The sequence below is a fragment of the Vigna umbellata genome, chromosome 2 (genome assembly GCF_029865625.1).
Source record: "Vigna umbellata cultivar VRB3 chromosome 2, Vumbellata_1.0, whole genome shotgun sequence".
Lineage (NCBI taxonomy): Eukaryota > Viridiplantae > Streptophyta > Magnoliopsida > Fabales > Fabaceae > Vigna > Vigna umbellata.
Window position 1 is genome coordinate 7011940 of NC_142166.1, and position 19371 is coordinate 7031310.

General features: G+C 32.4%; 1 protein-coding gene across 1 annotated transcript; it reads left to right on the forward strand.

The window, feature by feature from the left end:
- Positions 1-8808: 8808 nt before the first annotated feature.
- On the forward strand, positions 8809-19352 carry LOC124847169 (squamosa promoter-binding-like protein 1). The gene is made up of 10 exons (XM_088105935.1): positions 8809-10022; positions 10280-10464; positions 13485-14137; positions 14613-14687; positions 14759-14866; positions 14965-15079; positions 15203-15344; positions 16504-16651; positions 17217-17852; positions 18623-19352. Exons 1-10 carry the CDS (start codon positions 9442-9444, stop codon positions 19073-19075), a joined length of 3096 nt encoding a protein of 1031 aa, XP_087962061.1. The 5' UTR covers positions 8809-9441; the 3' UTR covers positions 19076-19352.
- Positions 19353-19371: the final 19 nt, after the last annotated feature.

Here is a 19371-nt window from a genome sequence, read left to right on the forward strand (position 1 = left end):
GGATTAACTATCACTTTGTTATATTTTTCTAATAGTATATGTCTTTTATAATATCCCGAAAAAAAAAATTAATATAGAGAGTATTTTCGGCACACATTATTATCTTTAAGATTTTGGTATATTTAAGAGATTCAATGTCATTTTTCTTCATATGAACGTCAACCTTTTATCATTATAAATGCTTTTGAATTATTGTCTTGATAGTCAAAGTCTTTTCTAGTTCAATTATTTATAAATGTTTTTGAGTTTTTGTTGTTTGAAAATCATTTCAAGTTTTTTAAGTGAATACCAATCACACTAAACAAACAAATTTTATAACATTTATTTTCAACATTCATTTTCTTTTATTTTTTTTCTTTATTATAATAACGACAGAATCAAACCTTCAAACTGCATTAGTAAAGTGTAAAAATAAAAGGTGAAATAGGTGATATATATATATATATATATATATATATATATATATATATATATATATATATATATATATATATATATATATATATATGTTTTGTTTCCTCTAAAATTTCATAAATTCAATTTCAATCCTCCTCCAAAATAATTGGTGTTAATTATTCATTCTTTTAATTTAAAGATGAGGACTTTTGATTTACCAAATGTATCTTTAGCTACCATAATTTAAATAATTTTAACAAGAAATATAAATTTTAGAAAAAAAATGACAGAAAAGATATTAAATAAGTTTTTAGTGAGACAAAGATGGTTTGTCCCGAAACACAAAATCTTACTGGTGAAGAATAGAATCGAAGTGCATGATGTGAATTTGGTTGAAGGGTATTATTACCCGAAAAGGCAGTCTAACCTAATATGCCATTAGCTTTTTGCTTTGTGAAAAAGTTGGATTAAGTTTACTTGATGCTTTTCCGGAATCACGATTGAGCAGTGAGTTTGGGAGAAAATAAGTCAAAAAGTGAGCAGTGAAAAATTGAAGGAAATTGGTTAAAAGCATTAGACGTTAAAGAATGGTGGGTGTCCAAAGACAAACAAACACTCACAATCAAAACTCCCAGATTCCTCTTCCTCAACTTCTATCTGCCTCTTCATTAACACCTTCTACATAATTATCAATAATAAATAACAATCTAATGCATGAATATGATACATTTATAAGATTTGCTTAATGGTATAAAGTTAGAGATTATGAATTCAACTTTTGTTCAGACACTCAAATTATAAAATTGATTTAGTCTTTTTGAAAAGAGATGATAAAAGTTATAAGATGAATTCCTTGTTATATTATAGAGTTTGATTTAATTTCACCTAATTTAATATTGTCAGATGTTATTCTTCATTTTATTATATAAACAACTTTTTTTTTTAAGTTTGAAATATACACTTAAATAAAAATACTTTCCTAGTGTAGATATGGACATAAACATACATATTTGGTAATAATTCTTTATATTATTAGACTCATGTTTCATCGTATTGTGTCCTCATAAATCAACATTCTTCTCACTAACAAATACTAATATAAATTGTGGTGTTAGTGTGCATACACACACACACACACATATATATATATATATATATATATATATATATATATAATATATATATATATATATATATATGGTAATTTCAAACTTTGAATGATTAAACAACCACAGATACAACATGGATTAAAATATAAGAGAATTGTTGGAATGGAAACTAAATCATAAGATTTATAACTATAAAGACTAAAACAAATTTTTTTGACAAATATATAAGGATTAAAAAAATATTACTCATATAGAGAAACTAATATACAAAGTTTCTATGCACGAGACTGCAAAATAAATGTGCAAAAACATGAAATAAATAGTTAATTAAATCTAGATTTAATACATGGTCCCTAGTTTTGGGGTTTTTGTTCAAAGTCGTCCTACATTTTAAAAAAGTTTAGTTAGTCTCATATTTCGTTAAAAAATGTTTAAAATGGTCTTTTTGGCCTATGACATTAAAAACATAACGGTGAAGTTGCCTCCGTGGCCAAAACTGAATGATGTGTAAAGTTTTTGTAATACGTGGCACATACACTAGTAAAAAAAGAGGTTTTTAACTCGCACGTTACGCTTCAGTTTCAAAAAACTGAAGCATATTAAAACACGGTGGCAATTTCGTAATTTTTGCGAAACTATATGTCTCGGTTCAATTGGAATCAATGCCTAAAGGATATACTGTCTCGGTTCTCTGACCAACTGAGGCAAAATAGCTTGCAGATCTGCCGTTGCTACCTCCACCACTGGTCGTCGTCACTGCCTTCAGAATTGGTCGTCGCCACTGCCTCCGCCCCGTCGCTACCTCCACCATTGGCCGCCATGATAAAATTTTTTAACCTATTGTTCCAAGTTGTTGCCTCTACTTTTCTCGCGCAAACTACGTTGTTTCTTGTCGCCAGTGACCGTTCGCCGTCGCCACCAGCTATTCGTCACCGTCTTTGGTCGTTTGTCGCCACCTTTGGTCGTTTATCGTTGCCTTCGGCCGTTTGTCGCCGTCTTCGGTTGTTCATCGCCGCCTTTGATCGTTCGTCACGCTATTTTGTCGTCGCCTCTGCTGTTGCAGATAAAAAAAAAGAAAAATGATTTTGAAAGGCAAAAGTTCGAATTTTCTGAAAAAAAAACATCTACCACCTCGGTTCAAAACCAACTGAGGCAAAAGACCCTCACATACTGCCTCAGTTCAGAATCGAAGCAAAAAGGCTACCTCTTTTTACCTCGCTTGTATATACCTCGGTTCAGGAACCGCTGCGTATAAATGAAAATAACCGGTGTCGTTTCCCTGAACTGCACTAGTGATATGATATATTTGAATGTGTAAATTAAAAATATATATAATGATGTCAGCTAGATTTAACGAAATGGGTTAAATTAAATTACCCTATCTAAGAATCCTATCGCGAATTCTGGGTTTAACAATCTGGTGAAACTGGTCTTGTAATCACTATGGCGTAATGATTCCTTGAAGGTGAAATTTGAAGACCGTGCGTACGTGAGGTAAGTGTTGCTAACCCTAGCCTACTTACTTGATGTTCTTGTTGTTGGATTTGGGGGTTGGGGTTTGAGGTGGAAATAGAGGGTGGAGTGGAGGTAGAAAGTAATGGTGGAGAGGAAGTGGATGGTGGAGTGGAGGTGGACAAAGATGGTGGACTAGAGGTGAAAACTAATGGTAGAGAGGAGGTGGATGGTGGAGTTGGAAACTAATGGTGGAAACTAAGCCAGATATCTTTCATGTGTTTTTTGTTAATATTCATTTGGGACCAAAGTACACAGTTTTAAATTGAAAAGGGGACCACATTGCACATTTTTTAACCAAAGGGGAAACTAAATTTAACATTACATATATAAACACATGAACGTAAAGATTGAGCTTCACCTTCACATTACATGAACACCTTCACCTGAACGTAAATTGCAAATTGGCAATTAGGGTTTCTGATTTTGCACATGATTTTGTGAATTGTGAATTGAGATTCTGATTTTGAAAATTGCAAATGGGACTTTTGATGTTACAATGATTTTGTACAAATCCTAACCCTTTTCTTTTACCTAATAATTTCATTTTTTTAACATTTTCATGTACTTGCCAACTCAATTCATCTCACCTTGCCACATAATAAAAAACTGTACATATCATTCAGTTTTCACCACGAAGGCAATTGCACTGTTATGTTTTTTGAACCGTTTTTAACAAAACATGGGGCGTTATTGAACTTTTTTAAAAGATATGACGACTTTGAACAAAAAGCTTAAAATTAAGAAACAAATGATATATTAAACCTTAAAACTAATATTTGAAGTTTATTGGAATGATTTACTGAATCGAGTCTTGAAAATTATTTATTTTTTAAGAATTAATTAAACTAACTTAACTAGTGTTAACTAGCCAATTTAATAATCGTCACTTTGAAATTTTATTGATTTACATATCCAATGCAAGGATTGGTAATTGATTGGAATTAGCCATTCATTATTATATATTTAAGTATTTACTTCACCATGATAATTTTTAAGATTTAGTTTACTTTTCTGAATGGATATTTCATATTTTCTATTAAAATTTTTATAGGCATTTTCGATGCGGTTATTTAAATTTACTTAACCTAATTTTAATTTATTTTTAAATTTTAATATACTGTTTCAAATTAAAGATATTAGTACATTTAGAGTAAATACGAATTTGTATTAAATTTAAATGATGTTTGTTGCATGTAAGTAAAACTTAAGTTATAGATGTTATATATCTCATTTAATTGACCACACATCTTGTTCAAAAAAGGAGTTTGAATTTGAAGTTATGAAAGAAAGTTTGAAAAAAAATATTTTAATTTTCTTTCCTCTAAAAGTCCCTTGTCTCAAATTTGTGAAATCATATATAGGTAATTTATGATGAATATTAGGAGAAAATAAATTTGTGCTAATAACCTTAATTGCATTAATTAAAATCGAAATTAATAATATTAAAAAGTTGAGTGAAAATAAGTTGAGAGAATGGAGAAAGAAATTCTAAATTTACATTTAATTAAGTCAATATTTATATCAAACGATCCTAATTTTTATAATTCTTCAGTGTTATTATCGACGTTAGGTAATTAGCGCTCTGTTAAGTGAAGCATATAAAGACGATGCAGAGCATTAAATATACATTTGCTAAAGGAAAATTTTCTGTCTTTTTGGAAATTTCAAGCAAAATAAGTAAATAAGAATACTCCAGGATCTGCATCACACTACAATTAGTAGTATTTTAGAAAAACATATATATATATATATATATACACACACACACCATATAAGTCTCCTTCAAGATTTAGACAACAGAAGCTAACTACAAATTTTAACCATGAACTCTGATTTTTTTTTTTTATAGAAAACATAACACACAACAACATGATATTTACGAGAAAAACTTTTATAAAACAAAACTACACCCATGTTTTAGTTTCTACAAAACCACAACTTCAAATCACGAATTTATCTTAAAACATTGAAAATCACACATAGATTAAAGATAGATTTATAGTAAATAAGTAAGTATAAATTTCAAATATATTTTATAAATTTAAATTAAATTTAAAGTCTGCATCTAATATTTAGAATGTTCAAAATTTATCATAATAAAATTTTATTGTTTATTGAATATACGATGACATGTACTATTAAATTATTATCGAATTAATAATTAATATTTAATTTTACGATTAAGACGTATATATCTTACAAACCGATTGATTTTGTAATATTGAATATATTATTTGAAAACTCATAAAATGTTCCTATCTTTCGAACTTGAAGATAATAAGTAAGAAAATGTTAATTGGAAAGTGAGATGAGGCTTTGAGGAATAAAAATTGGCCTGCACTTTCAACGAGTGGACACGAACAGCTAGATTCATGGAAACTATTCTTACATCAATTTTATAAGTATAGTTTTTGGATGATAGAATATTGGAGGAACAAATGCTTATGCATGGACACTGTTTGTTGTAATGACAATTTTCGACTTTCACGTGAGACGTTGAGTTTGCACTTAATTTTGATTCATTGTGAACAGTAGCAGACACGTTGAGGAATAGCAGAGAGAGACCATGCATTGCATTTGTCAGAGAACAAAATGAACTGTCACTCAAAAACCAATATTTTTTTCTTATTCTGTAAAAGTATCAAAGAAAAACATTGCTTTTAGTAGTCAATGATTTGTGCCACAAAACCTATGTATATAATTTTTATATAATAACTAGAAACTTTAAGGATATTTTTAACCATAACTAAAATTTAGAGTTAATTACATATTTCATCATTTAATCGTTGTTATTATTATTTTATCGTACAAGTTAATTTTCACATATTTTATTATTAGTTATTTTAAATTGACTAGAGAAATGCATAAAAATTGAAAACTTACCAGAAACATGTATCAAATAAACTACTGCGGTAAGATTCGTAAAATAATGGCAGCTGATTAAATAATAAGATGTATAATTAAATTTAAAAATGTAAAAAAAAAACTATTTTTTAGTATATAATGATAAAATTTTGTATCTCAAAAAAGAGAAATAAGAGTAGTTGTATATCTTTATTATTAGTAAATAAAATTCTTTTTAATGGAAACAAATGAATTTAAATAGAAAATGTAATTTTAAAATTAAGAAAAATTTAAACAAATGAATGTAAAACACATTTTTTATATTCATTTATTTGATTTGATGTTTCAAAATTTAAAATTAAATTATAATATATTTACTATGATTTCAATAAGTTTTTACTATCCAATTTATTGAGAAAATACCGAATTTGATTTGTAAAGGATTGAGACTGGTTGATAAATCTTTCTAGGTAATATACTTCTTTTATAAAGGTCTTTAATTTTTTTTTTTTGTATATAAGTTATGCATCTAAGTTTTGTTTTTATAACGATGACATCAACATTATTCAAATGTTAATATCTGACATATTTCTCATTCCTTAAAGAAGCAAATAAGTATAAAAAAAAATCCAAGAAACATAAATTAATCGTACAAACAACAATTTTCATTTATCTTTTAATTACTTTTACTTATGTCAATAATTTTTTTTACATTTATCCTTTAAATTTTTGGTTAATTATATGTATTTTTATTTTATTTTGAACATGATATAAAATGGAATTGGAAAAGATACATCATACATACTTATTATTCGTTCAGATAATTCAAAATGAGAGCGAGTTTATGGACTTGTTACTAAATGTAATATAATAACAATTCATTATATTTTAAAAAAAAGTTATAAATATTTAAAAATTAAAAAATCAAAATTAAAAAAAGAAAAGAAAATTATGGTTCAAAATTACAAATAGTTAAATATTAAATAATTTAATGGCGGAAAAAGAAATGTAATTATCCATAAGAATTTTATAAAATATAGAAACTAAAATTATAATTAACCTAAAAGAATTTAAATTAATGCATGATATATATTATAACATTCCATTTAATACAATACTACTAAATAAGATATTTTGTAATGAATATTAAGAAAAAACAAATAATTCAATGTATATTGCCTATTAAGACAATCATTCAAAAGATAAAAGTATATTAATATTATATATATATATATATATATATATATATATATATATATATATATATATATATATATTTCAATCTACAGATCATTTCTAAGTTGGCTCCTCATCCACCAGAGGTGATACTCTTATATATTTATTTATCATACCAATAGAGTGATTATTACAAAATAAATAAAACAACATAGAAACCAAAAAACATACAACAGGGGTCAGCTAGTTGAAAAAAAAGATAACATACATTTATAATACAATGAATCATTCAATTATCACAAAAAAACATACATATAACTAAACTATTTTTAAACTCAATTTATTTGCATACATGTCCTTGAGTAAAACTAGTGAATTTATGTACTTGTGGTGATAAAAATACTTGTTATAGTTATAATGTTGGGTCTATCGAGGAAGAGGTTCACTAGGGAGACACAAACACCAATGAGATATGAGCCCAACCATGTAAGGGATTGACACCACTCTCTACCCAAAACCTTAAGGCAATGTGTTAATGAGTTTTTCATCTTTATATAGTGCTCTACTTTCTCATTTCTATCAAATGTGGGACTTAGACTAACACTTGGATTCCTAACAATAAGAACATTAGGGTCGTCCTTGTGACAAGACCTCCTTTCACTCTCATCCCCTAATCATTCTCTCTACATGAGTATGAATAATTATTAGAGTTTAGAATGACTACACAAAATGGAACCGTCTTTACCTCAAGGCATAACCTAGTGAATCACACATCAAATAAGATTTCCTCCATAAATTTCCTCACATTATCACAAATTTTAACTATCTTAACCAATTACAAATTACTTATATATTTCCAATAGTCAACAAAGATATCGATGACTCATGCTTAACACATGTGACATACATACTACAAAATTGAATCCTTACAATGGAGGTGATGGCACGAGGTTATTGGTGTGAGGTTAGAAGTTGGGGGTGCAAGGCTGATGGCGGCAAAGGTGGTTGCCGGCAAAGGTGGTTGCCGGCGAAGATGGTAGGTGACGGTGGAAGGGATCTGGTGAAAGAGGGTGATGACGTGAAAAAATGTGGTAATGTAATAGAATGTGATAATGTGGCAACATGTGGTCTGCCACTATTAGTTAAGTTGGATATTACACTATTAACGTTTTTAACGCCGTCAGGACAAAGAACCAACTTGAACTACTTTTACAAAGAATTACTCGAAACAACTCAAAAATAGGAGGATCACTCTGAACACAACTAACAAAAAATTAAAGAACAAAATTAATATTAAGCTTCTTTTTTTTAAATAGTTGAAACTGTTTTAATTATCTAAAAGATAAGGGAAACCAACTAAAAGTTGTTGTTGGTGTTTTGATCATGTGAGTTACATGTTTATTTTGTTTGGAATTGGTTGATTAAACGATGTTGGTGTTTAAACTGTTAAAATCTGTTTGTAATTTTTTGTGTAATTTGTTTTTGTTTGAATTGGTGTTGTATTGGGCTAAATTGATCATGGTAGGACTTCCACTAATAATTATAAATATTTTCATCACTTTTAACTACATTAATTAATTAATTAATTAACTTTATAATTAGGAATTACTTACCATGAAATTAGTGGTCTGGACATGGTATTAAAGGAGTATTAGGTAAGAGGTGGTAGTGGGAACGTATGAAGGAACATAGTAAGTAGACAGTAGATAGCATCCTCAGTCAGTCTCTGAATGTAGATTTTGTTATGTACTTTTGACTATTTCTTGATTTCAGTTTTACCAGAGAAAAAGTGAATTTATAACCTCTAAGATTCCTTTACCATGGCATCACACACAAATTAAGAGAGAGAAAGAAGCACTGTCTGAGCACAGAAACAGCATTTTCATCACATTCCTTCCTAACCTATTCCTAATTTCCCTCTGTTTGACGCATGCTTTCTGTGGCCACCTCCTATATTCTTATTTCTCTTCATCTCTCTCCACTTCTTATTTTGCTTCTTTTCTCTCCCTTTCAATTTCTCTTCACTTTTGATGCCAATTTCTCGCACCCTTCAAATCCTTTGACATTGAGCTTTTGGCCCACGTGAAATCATGCTGCAAGTTTTGATTTTTCAATTATGGGGGATTTTTCAATTATGGGTTACTTCCCCATAGTTCAAGGGTTGATTCTGGCATCTTTGCTGGTGTTGGGTATGTAGCTGTTGTTCGGATCCATGTGAGCTGGGCTTGCTTTTGGGGTTTATTGTTCCTTTTATTGGTCTTCTGGGTGGTTAATTTGTGTTTTTGGAGGTAGGGTTTGAAGTCTTTGTGGTTATGCTGTAATTTGTCCAATTGGGTAGTTGTGTTCTGGTGGACTTAGAATCTGGGTGTTTGGGATTTGTTGATTTTTTTGTCCTGGATTCATGGAGGCTCAATTAGAAGGGAAAAATCAGTATTTGTATGGACCTGTGGTGCCAGAGATGAAGAGTGTCGGGAAGAGAAGTTTGGAGTGGGATTTGAATGATTGGAAGTGGGATGGGGATCTTTTCACTGCTACGCAACTGAATTCACTGCCATCAGATTGTAGGAGTCGTCAGCTGTTTCCTGGTGATCCTGAAATTCGTGCAGCTGGTGATGCTTCTAACAGTTTGTCTTCTTCATATGATAATGTTAACCTTGCGGAAGGAAGGAGAGAATTGGAGAAGAGGAGGAGAGGTGTTGCTGATGAAGGTGGGGTGGAGATGAATGATGGAGCTGGTTCTCTTAATTTGAACCTTGGGGTCCAAGTATACCCTATCGTAGAAGGGGAGGAAAAAAGTGGAAAGAAGACAAAGATAACTGGGAGTACCTTGAACCGGGCTGTTTGTCAGGTGGAAGATTGTAGGGCTGATCTTAGTAATGCGAAGGATTATCACCGCCGCCACAAAGTTTGTGATATGCATTCTAAGGCAAGCAAGGCACTAGTTGGAAATGTTATGCAGAGATTCTGTCAACAGTGTAGCAGGTCAGTTAGTTTATGAAATGATAGTTTACGAGGGAGCTCCTTTCATATTATTGTTTTGCTCATCTCATTAACTTTTTGGAACATATTCTAAAGAGAAAGATAATTATCCGGGGTTTGTGTAGGGTAAAGTTTTTAACCCTATTAGCCCTCCTGTCACTTGCAGTTGATTGTTTGAAACCTGCTGTATTTGCATTTTGTAGTTTCCTGAACCTTTTCTTTTGCACCCCAGTTAATACAACTTGTTAGAATCATGGCAGGTTTCACGTTCTTCAAGAATTTGATGAAGGGAAGAGAAGTTGTCGAAGGCGTCTGGCAGGCCACAATAAGAGGAGGAGGAAAACGCATCCTGATGCTAGTGTAGTTAATGACGGCTCTGTGAATGAAGAAAAGGGCAGTAGTTATCTGTTAATGAGTCTGCTAAGGATACTGTCCAATATGCATTGTGAGTTTCTGTGTGTTTAGAAATTTTCTACTTGGCATTCTTTCCGACCACAAGTTATGTATTTTGGCTGCTTATTGTTTTGTTTGGTCTGTGTATCCTCTGCATGAGACAAAGTCTGATCATCATAATTTTTTTCAAAAAAGGTGGAAGCTTTTGCAGATGATACCTTGCTGAAAGGCGTCAATTGATATCTTTGAATTTTTTATTTATGCTTTAATGTCGAAACAATTGTGCCATAAATAAATTTTTTAAACGATAAAATGAAATAACTAATTATTATCTTCAAGAAATGGCACCTTTATATATAGCATGCAATTTTGAACTTCCAAGTTTGATGGAAATTGAAAGTCAACAACTAACCTTCTTGCACTTTTGGGTGGATAATTATCTCGAAATATTCCAAGGCGTCCTATGTGATTTTAAGCGGTTTAAGATCACAACTGAAATTTTAATGCCCTTTGGCATAGCTAAGCTGATTCATTACAATGAACATTTACATAAATTATGTTATTGAGAGTATTCACACTTGGTCCCTATCCTAGGATTATTTTTCAAGATATATATATTTGTGGAAACTTCTCCTTTTCATTTGTTTGGGTGATATTTTCTTTCAGATGACAAGTAGAAATACTTGTTCTTAACAGTAGAAATTAAAGGGCAGTCCTTTGCTTGCGTAAAGATAATCTCTTTTGCAACATTTTATGTACGTACTGACTACTTTGGTTAGTCCATGTAATCCTCATAAAAGGGCAAAGTCCACCCCATTGACATAATTATTTATGTTTATTTAAATCTCATTGCAAATCAATGGTCATTGCCTTAGGATTCATTTGCACAACAAAATTACTATTGATGTTTGGAATTATAATTTTTACTGAACAATGAATTGAGTTGCCTAGTTCGTTAGGCACTATTTTGGGGTCTGGGCAAGGTCAAATGCATGCGGCCTTACTCTCATGAGTGGCAAGGTCATTTTGGTGACTGGAACCCATGCCCACTAAGTCATACGGTAGTAACCATGCTATAGTGCCAAAGCACAATAAATTATAGTCTTAGTTCAGCTCTAGTTTTCTTGTTTGATATATGTATTATGTTGTAAACTCAATTTTAAATTATTTAATAATATGGTGAAGTAGATAGCATAGCAGCAGAGCAGGTATCCAAGTAGCGGTGGCAATACATGGTGAATGTTCAGGTGATGGTTGTTGAAGTATTAACTTATGTGGCTGGAGTGTTATACGATACATATGAGTGATGTAGATTGCTTTTCACTTATTCTTGTTTCTTGGAAATAAAGTTTCTATTTAGGTTAAGAGTTGAGAAGGACTGTAGATAGTTTTTATTCCCTAGAAATCATCATTCGAAATTAGTTCTAATGCTGAAGCTGAAGTGCATAACAAATATGAAATTTAGAACTGGTCCTGGTTTAATTTTAAGCACCAATATGGGATTCTTTAGATCGGTTGTCTCATTAATTGTTTTCCTAATTCTGGTAACTGGAATATTAAAGTACCATTTCTACAAAAAATCAGAGAAATTTAGCATAATGCTTGGTGTTTATGAAGTTCCTTCTATTGTTTGATATGATATGCTTTCCTTTTTTTTCCAGCATTGGCTCTCTGAGCTTGAATCTCTGGACGTAGTAGTAATCAAGGTTATCAATATCAGATGACAGCCTATGGTGGCAATATATATGTAGAAAGGATTAGTGACAAAATAGGTCACTTGGGATAGTACCGTTCAGTACCATGCTGAGAAGAGAGAAACCAAGAACAAATATATTCAGTCCCTGTGTTGTGTACTTACATGAGTATTCTTATTTATAATGGAGAAGGGATACACTACTAAAGGATAAAACCAATATCTAATAATGGGAAATATTTGGGAGCATATTTCCCTATCAAATCTTATCTCTAACATAATCAAATAATGTCTTTTAACAATATTACTATCTAATTAATATCTATAAATTAAAAGAAATTCAGAAGAACACAGAGCTTGAGTTTGGGTCCTTGACATTGTCTATAAGTGAAAAAGAATTGGGAACACCATTTTAGTTTTACCATAAAAATAGCATAGAACAACATGACTGTGAAATTTTATAAAATAACTAACTTCTTAATTCCAAAAGGCGGATAACTAAATTATGAATGTTGAAAAAAGACAGAGCACAGAAACATTCAACTGATGAAGAACAAGAACAGCATTGAGGATATATTTTAAGTGTGAAGTATCCCTTAAATGTTTTGTTTAAAATAAAAAAATAATAGGGGGAAGTTCTGTCATGGATGCTGGGGAATGCTTGGTGCCATGGTGGATAGCTCCATAGTACAGAAAATAATGGATGGCGAATAGCAAAGTGATTCAAAAGTGCCGTGCCATAACAGCTATTTAACATTGTTGGTAGTTGTAATCGTAACTAGTGAGCTTATATGCCTAGCATTCATGAATAGAAAGGTGCATTAGTAAAGTCTTAAGGGTAATTTAGTGCTGAATTGATGATGATAATAGGGATGATTTGGGATGTGTTATCTTGTGTTATGAATATAATGCGTGACTTGATTGTAGTGACAATTTAATGATGCTAACAGGTTATTTAAATGAAGAACTAGCTTAGTTGCCATGATGATTTTACGAGTCTGTTTTTTTCTGATGGTGAAGGCTTTCTTCACCAAAGATAGGTGAACAATTTAGCTTGATTCCTTTTCTCCGCTGTAGATTTTTCATTGCCAAAATGATGGGAAAATAATTTGGTAATGGAAGTTAGTCTGCCTATTGGTCATTAGAATAATGATTCACTCTGCTGTTATTATCATTTCATTTATGCTATGGTTTGCCTTCCATGTTCTGGCACATGAATACTGGATCACTAGAAAGTTGGAAGGTTTAGCCTTATAGGGAGTGTGTTCTGCTGAAATATTTCTTTGAAAAGATGAAGTTTTGTTTTGAGCCTATTCTAATTATCTATGCTACATTGGCTTTCATTATTGGCATACTTATTTGACTCGATATAATTGCAGCAAATGGTTCAGATAATATGACAAGCCAGGATGTTCTATCCCATCTGCTGAGGAACCTGGCAAGTCTGGCTGGTACAATTAATGGAAGAAATATAGTTTCTTTATTGGAGGGATCTCAAGATTTGGTAAAAGCAGGAACATCTGGAACTGCACAGAATGTTCCTAAGACAAATTCTAATGGTCCTGAAATGTCCAGACCTGTTGATACTTCTAACAAGATGGATAATGGTGTAATCAGTCAGGACCCTCCAGAGTCTATGATACAATGTGAGATGACTCCTGCTAATGGTATGCCTAAAGGATTCATAGGTTCAGGCAGTGATGGAGTAGGAAGTTCAAAATCTCCTTCATTACCACAGTTGTCAAATGTACTTCTGTCACGGGATAGTCTTCCACCCTATTCAGTCTCAGCAGAGACTACGGTTGGAAGAATTGGGTTAAGTAATATTGACCTGAATAGTGCATATGATGATGTACAGGATTATGTCGAGAACACAAGAAATTCTCGTCCTCCTTTGCCTTCAGGTAATGGGTCCCTTGATAATCCTTTATGGGTCCAATGTGACTCTCTCAAGTCAAGTCCACCACAGACAAGTAGAAACTCAGATTCAACCTCTACACAGTCACCATCTAGTTCTAGTGGAGAAGCTCAGGTATACTATTATAGTGATTGTAATTCATTTCCCTATTCCTCTATAGTGTGATAATGTTTCTATTTCTTCTGTATCAAAGAGGTAAGGTAAGTTAAGTTAATTTAATTTATTAGGGAAATGATCTTATGATTCATTTTAGTTTTTTAGTTTCAATTTGTTTATCAGCTAGTCAAATATTCGTGTAGATTTCTCAGCCACTGCAAATCCGTGGAATTGGTTATCTGATGTAAATTTTTTGAAGTTCTGTTTTATATTTGTCAACTTTTGTATAATATATATTATGATTGATTCATTTCTTACTAATTGATAAAGTAATGTATTCAGTTCAATGTTCATATAAGTCATGGTCTACTTTATAGATAGAGTGTTCCTCCTCCACCCCAGTTTAACTTGCCTTTTTCAAGTACAAACTTTGTTTTCTGGTGGCTGTCAAGATTGTATTTGTTGGCATTTTATTTATATTTTCTGTTTGCAGAGTCGCACTGATCGAATAGTTTTCAAACTATTTGGCAAGGCTCCAAATGATTTTCCCCATGCTCTCCGATCACAGGTACTTTATCTTTGCCTTGAAATTGGTATAAACAATTTCACTGCTTAATTTATGTTTTTATTTGAATGCAGATCCTTAACTGGTTATCCCACAGTCCCTCCGAGATAGAGAGCTATATAAGGCCTGGCTGTATCATATTAACTGTATATCTCCGTCTAGAAAATTCCGCTTGGGAAGAGGTATAGTTTGATACAATATCATATATTAGTTGCCACTGGAACCGTGGGAACGATCATAGAATATCTAAATGTTTATTTATTACTATTTCACAAAGCAGCTATGCCATAATCTAGGATCCAGCTTGAGAAAACTTGCTGTGCCGAATGATTCTTTTTGGAGATCAGGATGGATATATACAAGAGTGCAGCACTCGGTAGCTTTTCTGTATAATGGTTTGCTCTCTCTCACTGTGTTATCTTCACTATTCTCATATGATTGTATATCAATTATGACCAGAATCTTATCTCATCTTACATAGGTGACTACAATTTTTATGTCATAAATCTCTCCTGCAGGTCAGGTGGTCTTAGATGTACCATTGCGATTCAAAAGTCCACAGAATTGTCAGATTTTTTGTGTTAAACCACTTGCTGTTTCTTCAAGTTCTTGTGTTCAATTTATTGTGAAAGGATTCAACCTTTTGTTTTCTAACACCAGGTAAATCTCTGCGTGCCTGATGATTCAAATTTTTTCAGTTGGGACTTAAGTAATGTTGTTAAATGGTGTGGCCATGCCAGAATGATGTGGTGGAATTTTCGCCAACTGCCATAGACAATTTGTTGAGGGAGGCCTATTTGGTGGTGTCGTAGGCTGCTATGGTGTGTTTATATAGTGGAATTTTTTCTTCCACCATATTCCGCCATCTGCCATTGATAACAGCAGACTTATTTCAGTTATTATACTGCAGGCACACTAACTCATTGGAAGAACTAAGGGAAAAACAAAATATATAATGTTTTTGTTGCTTGTTGGAGATGCTTCATATCCCTTAGACCTAGGGCAGTATGATATGATAGGATTTTCAAAGAAAGTACAACTTCATATGGTTAACGCTATGCAATACTTTTCCAGGCCCTGAACTTGTTTGAAAAATGGATGAGATATACACTACTTAAATGTGTAGGGTATAGGTTTTCCTTACTAGTATACCACTTGTGCGTTGTAGGTCCAATTAAATTAAAAATAACTAAAATATAAGATTTTGAATTGTATTTATAATATGATCATTAAACTTGTTATAAATAAAATTCAAGTGACTCACTTTCTCCGTATCCAATGTTTAGTTACATTTTTTATCTTTATACTTAATGTAGTTAAGTGAATAAATATATTTCGTTAAAATAAAATATTTTTGTCTAAAAAAGGTTTAATACTTATTTTTTAAGTAATTTAAAGTATTTGCGAGTTTGTACTTAATGCTTTTAAATTATGCTCCAAATTTACAGTATAAAAGATGTATGTATTGGATTAGATTAATTATATCTTATCTAAATATCAAATAAACATTTTCATCTTTTTGGCATAGTTAATTATTGTTGATAGGTAAAATCATGTCTTTAATTGAAATGATTTTTTTTAATCATTTCCCCTAATTAATTTTTATAATATAATAGTACTGACATGCCGTTTTGTATTTGAATAATGTATGATTTTATTCCACAATTTATTTGACATGTTTATTTTTCTATGTAACATCTTGTTAATGATTGCTTTTTGATAGTTACGGAATCCAATATAAATAGATTGTGGTGACATGTGGTCTGGATTTTGTTTGCTGCAATTGGAGCTGAAGCTAATCCATTCCTCTTGATTTCAGGTTGCTCTGTGCACTTGAAGGGAAGTATCTGGTGCAAGATAGTTGTTATGATTCGGTTGATGCTGATGCTGCCATTGGACATAATGAGCTTCAGCATCTGAGTTTCTCTTGTAGTATACCGAATTTGACTGGAAGAGGGTTTATTGAGGTGGTGTACTCATACTTACAATTTTTTGTGTTTGGAAAAAGTATTCTGTTTGCACTGGCCTTCTCTTCAGCAAAGTTTATGAAGTAATTTTTGGTTTTTTCAATGTGAACTTTTTCAGCTTAGAACTAGATGATGCCTGCCATTTGGTGACTTCAACTTTAATATACTTTGCAGGTCCTTCATAGTTTTAGGTTCTTATGAACTATTGAAAACCATTCAATAAATGAGAGTGAGTCCTAGGTTTGACATCTCCCATTCCCCTTTTTCCTGTCTTGAGACATTGGTTTAATATGCAATTATGTGGCTATTCCCTTGGCAAAATTGGTTATGTAAGTGATACTTTATTCCTGAAACCAACAAATTTTCAGATGGTTTATGAAATGGCTGAATGGAGCCAAGTAACCCGTCCATGCAAAAATGCGGATAGATAGTTAGTTTCAGCTATTCAAGCAGACAATTGTCAAGTGTTAGATTCAGATAAAAGATATTCTGCATAAATATGATTTTGCTTTGTCTTGTTTTTAAAGCTATATTTTTTATATCTGATATGATAATCTTTACTCAGGTGGAAGATAATGGTCTTAGCAGCTGTTCCTTTCCATTCATAGTTGCAGAGCAAGAAATTTGTTCAGAGATATGTAAGCTGGAGAATGTCATTGAGGCAGCCGAGACTGCTGATGACATCCAAATGAAAACTAAACTAATGGAAGAAAAGACCCAAGCATTGTATTTCGTACAAGAAATGGGTTGGCTCCTTCACAGAAACCGTGCGAAAGTTAGGCTGGGTCCTGTGGCACCTCTACAAGATTGCTTCCATTTTAATCGGTTCATGTGGCTTGTTGGCTTCTCTATGGACCATGACTGGTGTGCTGTGATGAAAAAGCTCTTGAACATTATCTTTGAAGGCACTGTGGATATAGGAGAGCATACATCAGTTGAGTTATCATTGTTAAAGATGGATCTTCTGCACAAAGCTGTAAAAAGAAATTGCAGGCCTATGGTGGAACTACTGCTAAAATTTGTGCCAGCTAATACTTCAGATGGTGGAGACAGTAAAGAGAAGCAAGTCAACAAGTCCCCTAATAGATTCATATTCAGACCTGATTCTGTTGGGCCTTCTGGATTGACTCCCCTTCATGTTGCAGCAAGTATGCATGGTTCGGATAATGTATTGGATGCATTAACTGATGATCCAGGACTGGTAATTCCTTTCTCTTCTGTATGCATCATACATCTTCATTTACTTTTTTAACCTTTACAAACTCCAGGTTTTAGAATTTGGGTTTGGATCTTCTTAAGACAACTCCAAAAGTTAGCTCATAGGGTAAGGACTGCCCCTCATTTATATACACTATTTTAACCATATCACTTGTGAATGTGAGATCTCTAACAATTCTTATATACCAAACACTGGATATATTGCTCCTAAGTTGTGTTTAACTAGACATTTGTGGATGTTCTGATAATAATCTGATACGGAGTGGTCTAATAGGTCCAACTACCTCTAGGATGACCCTCATGAGGATCAGCCTCATTCATATATACTATTTGGCCATAGTATTAATTAGTGGGTCTCCAATGCAACATATGGGAGATGTGTTATGGAACATTTGGGTAAACAAAAGCACTTTTTAAATGAGTATATCACGTGAGTTTATTTTTGTAAGTTTCACTATGAAATTTATTGAAATGAATTAAAAAAAAAATTCTTGGAAGTGTCATGAGCCATTTTTTTGAGCTGTCAAAATGCCTTTCTGGAGATTAAGATGTGATATGCACATATATCCTCCAAGCTCTTCAATCGCCACTATATTATGATAATACTTAAAAGCACTCTTCTTGTTCCCCACTTTTCACCTTCTTGTTGAGCAAGCTCCTGTCCTGGATTCAGTTTAACTGTCTCTTCTTAATTGAATTACATGTGGCAGGGTGTGGTAAAAACTATTTCACTCCTTTGTTTTACATGTTCAGGTGGGAATTGAGGCATGGAAAAGTGCTCAGGACACTACAGGTTTGACCCCTTATGATCATGCATCCCTGCGGGGCTACTACTCCTACATTCAACTTGTCCAGACGAAAATAAGCAACACATGCAAAAGTGAACATGTGCTTAATATCCCTGGCACTCTTGTAGATAGTAACATAAGGCAGAAGCAATCAGATGGCCATAGGTCATCAAAAGTTTCAAGTTTGCAAACTGAGAAGATTGAAACAACAGCAATGGTGCGACATTGTGGGGTATGCCAGCACAAGTTGGCGTACGGTGGTATGAGAAGTGCACTGGTTTATAGGCCAGCAATGCTGTCAATGGTTGCCATTGCAGCTGTGTGTGTCTGCGTGGCTTTGCTCTTCAAAAGCTCACCCAAAGTCTATTTCGTATTCCAGCCATTCAGTTGGGAGTCATTGGAATATGGATCCATGTAATGTTGTATATTAGATATTCTTTGCTTTAGGCCTGGACTTTTGTTTTTTCAAGTGTGAAAGTCTTAGTTCTGAGTATATACATCTATGATAGTTGCTGTCATCAAAATATGTAGGGAAGGTTTACCTTCACTTCAGATGTTCAGCACAAAATGTTCACTGTGCTATCTAATGTTAGGTAGATGGTGTTATTAGTTCATGTATATTCAAAGATAATAGGGTAAGTTCGCTGGAATTAGGAGGGTACTTGTAATAATCAATAATTATACAAGTTTTACTACAGGTGAGTACCCTTTATT

Coding starts and splice junctions, on each gene's coding strand:
- LOC124847169 (XM_088105935.1), top strand. CDS start 9,442: ATGGAGGCTCAATTAGAAGGGAAAAATCAGTATTTGTATGGACCTGTG. Junction 14,138..14,612: donor GTTCTAGTGGAGAAGCTCAG/GTATACTATTAT, acceptor TTCTGTTTGCAG/AGTCGCACTGATCGAATAGT. Junction 15,345..16,503: donor CTTTTGTTTTCTAACACCAG/GTAAATCTCTGC, acceptor TCTTGATTTCAG/GTTGCTCTGTGCACTTGAAG.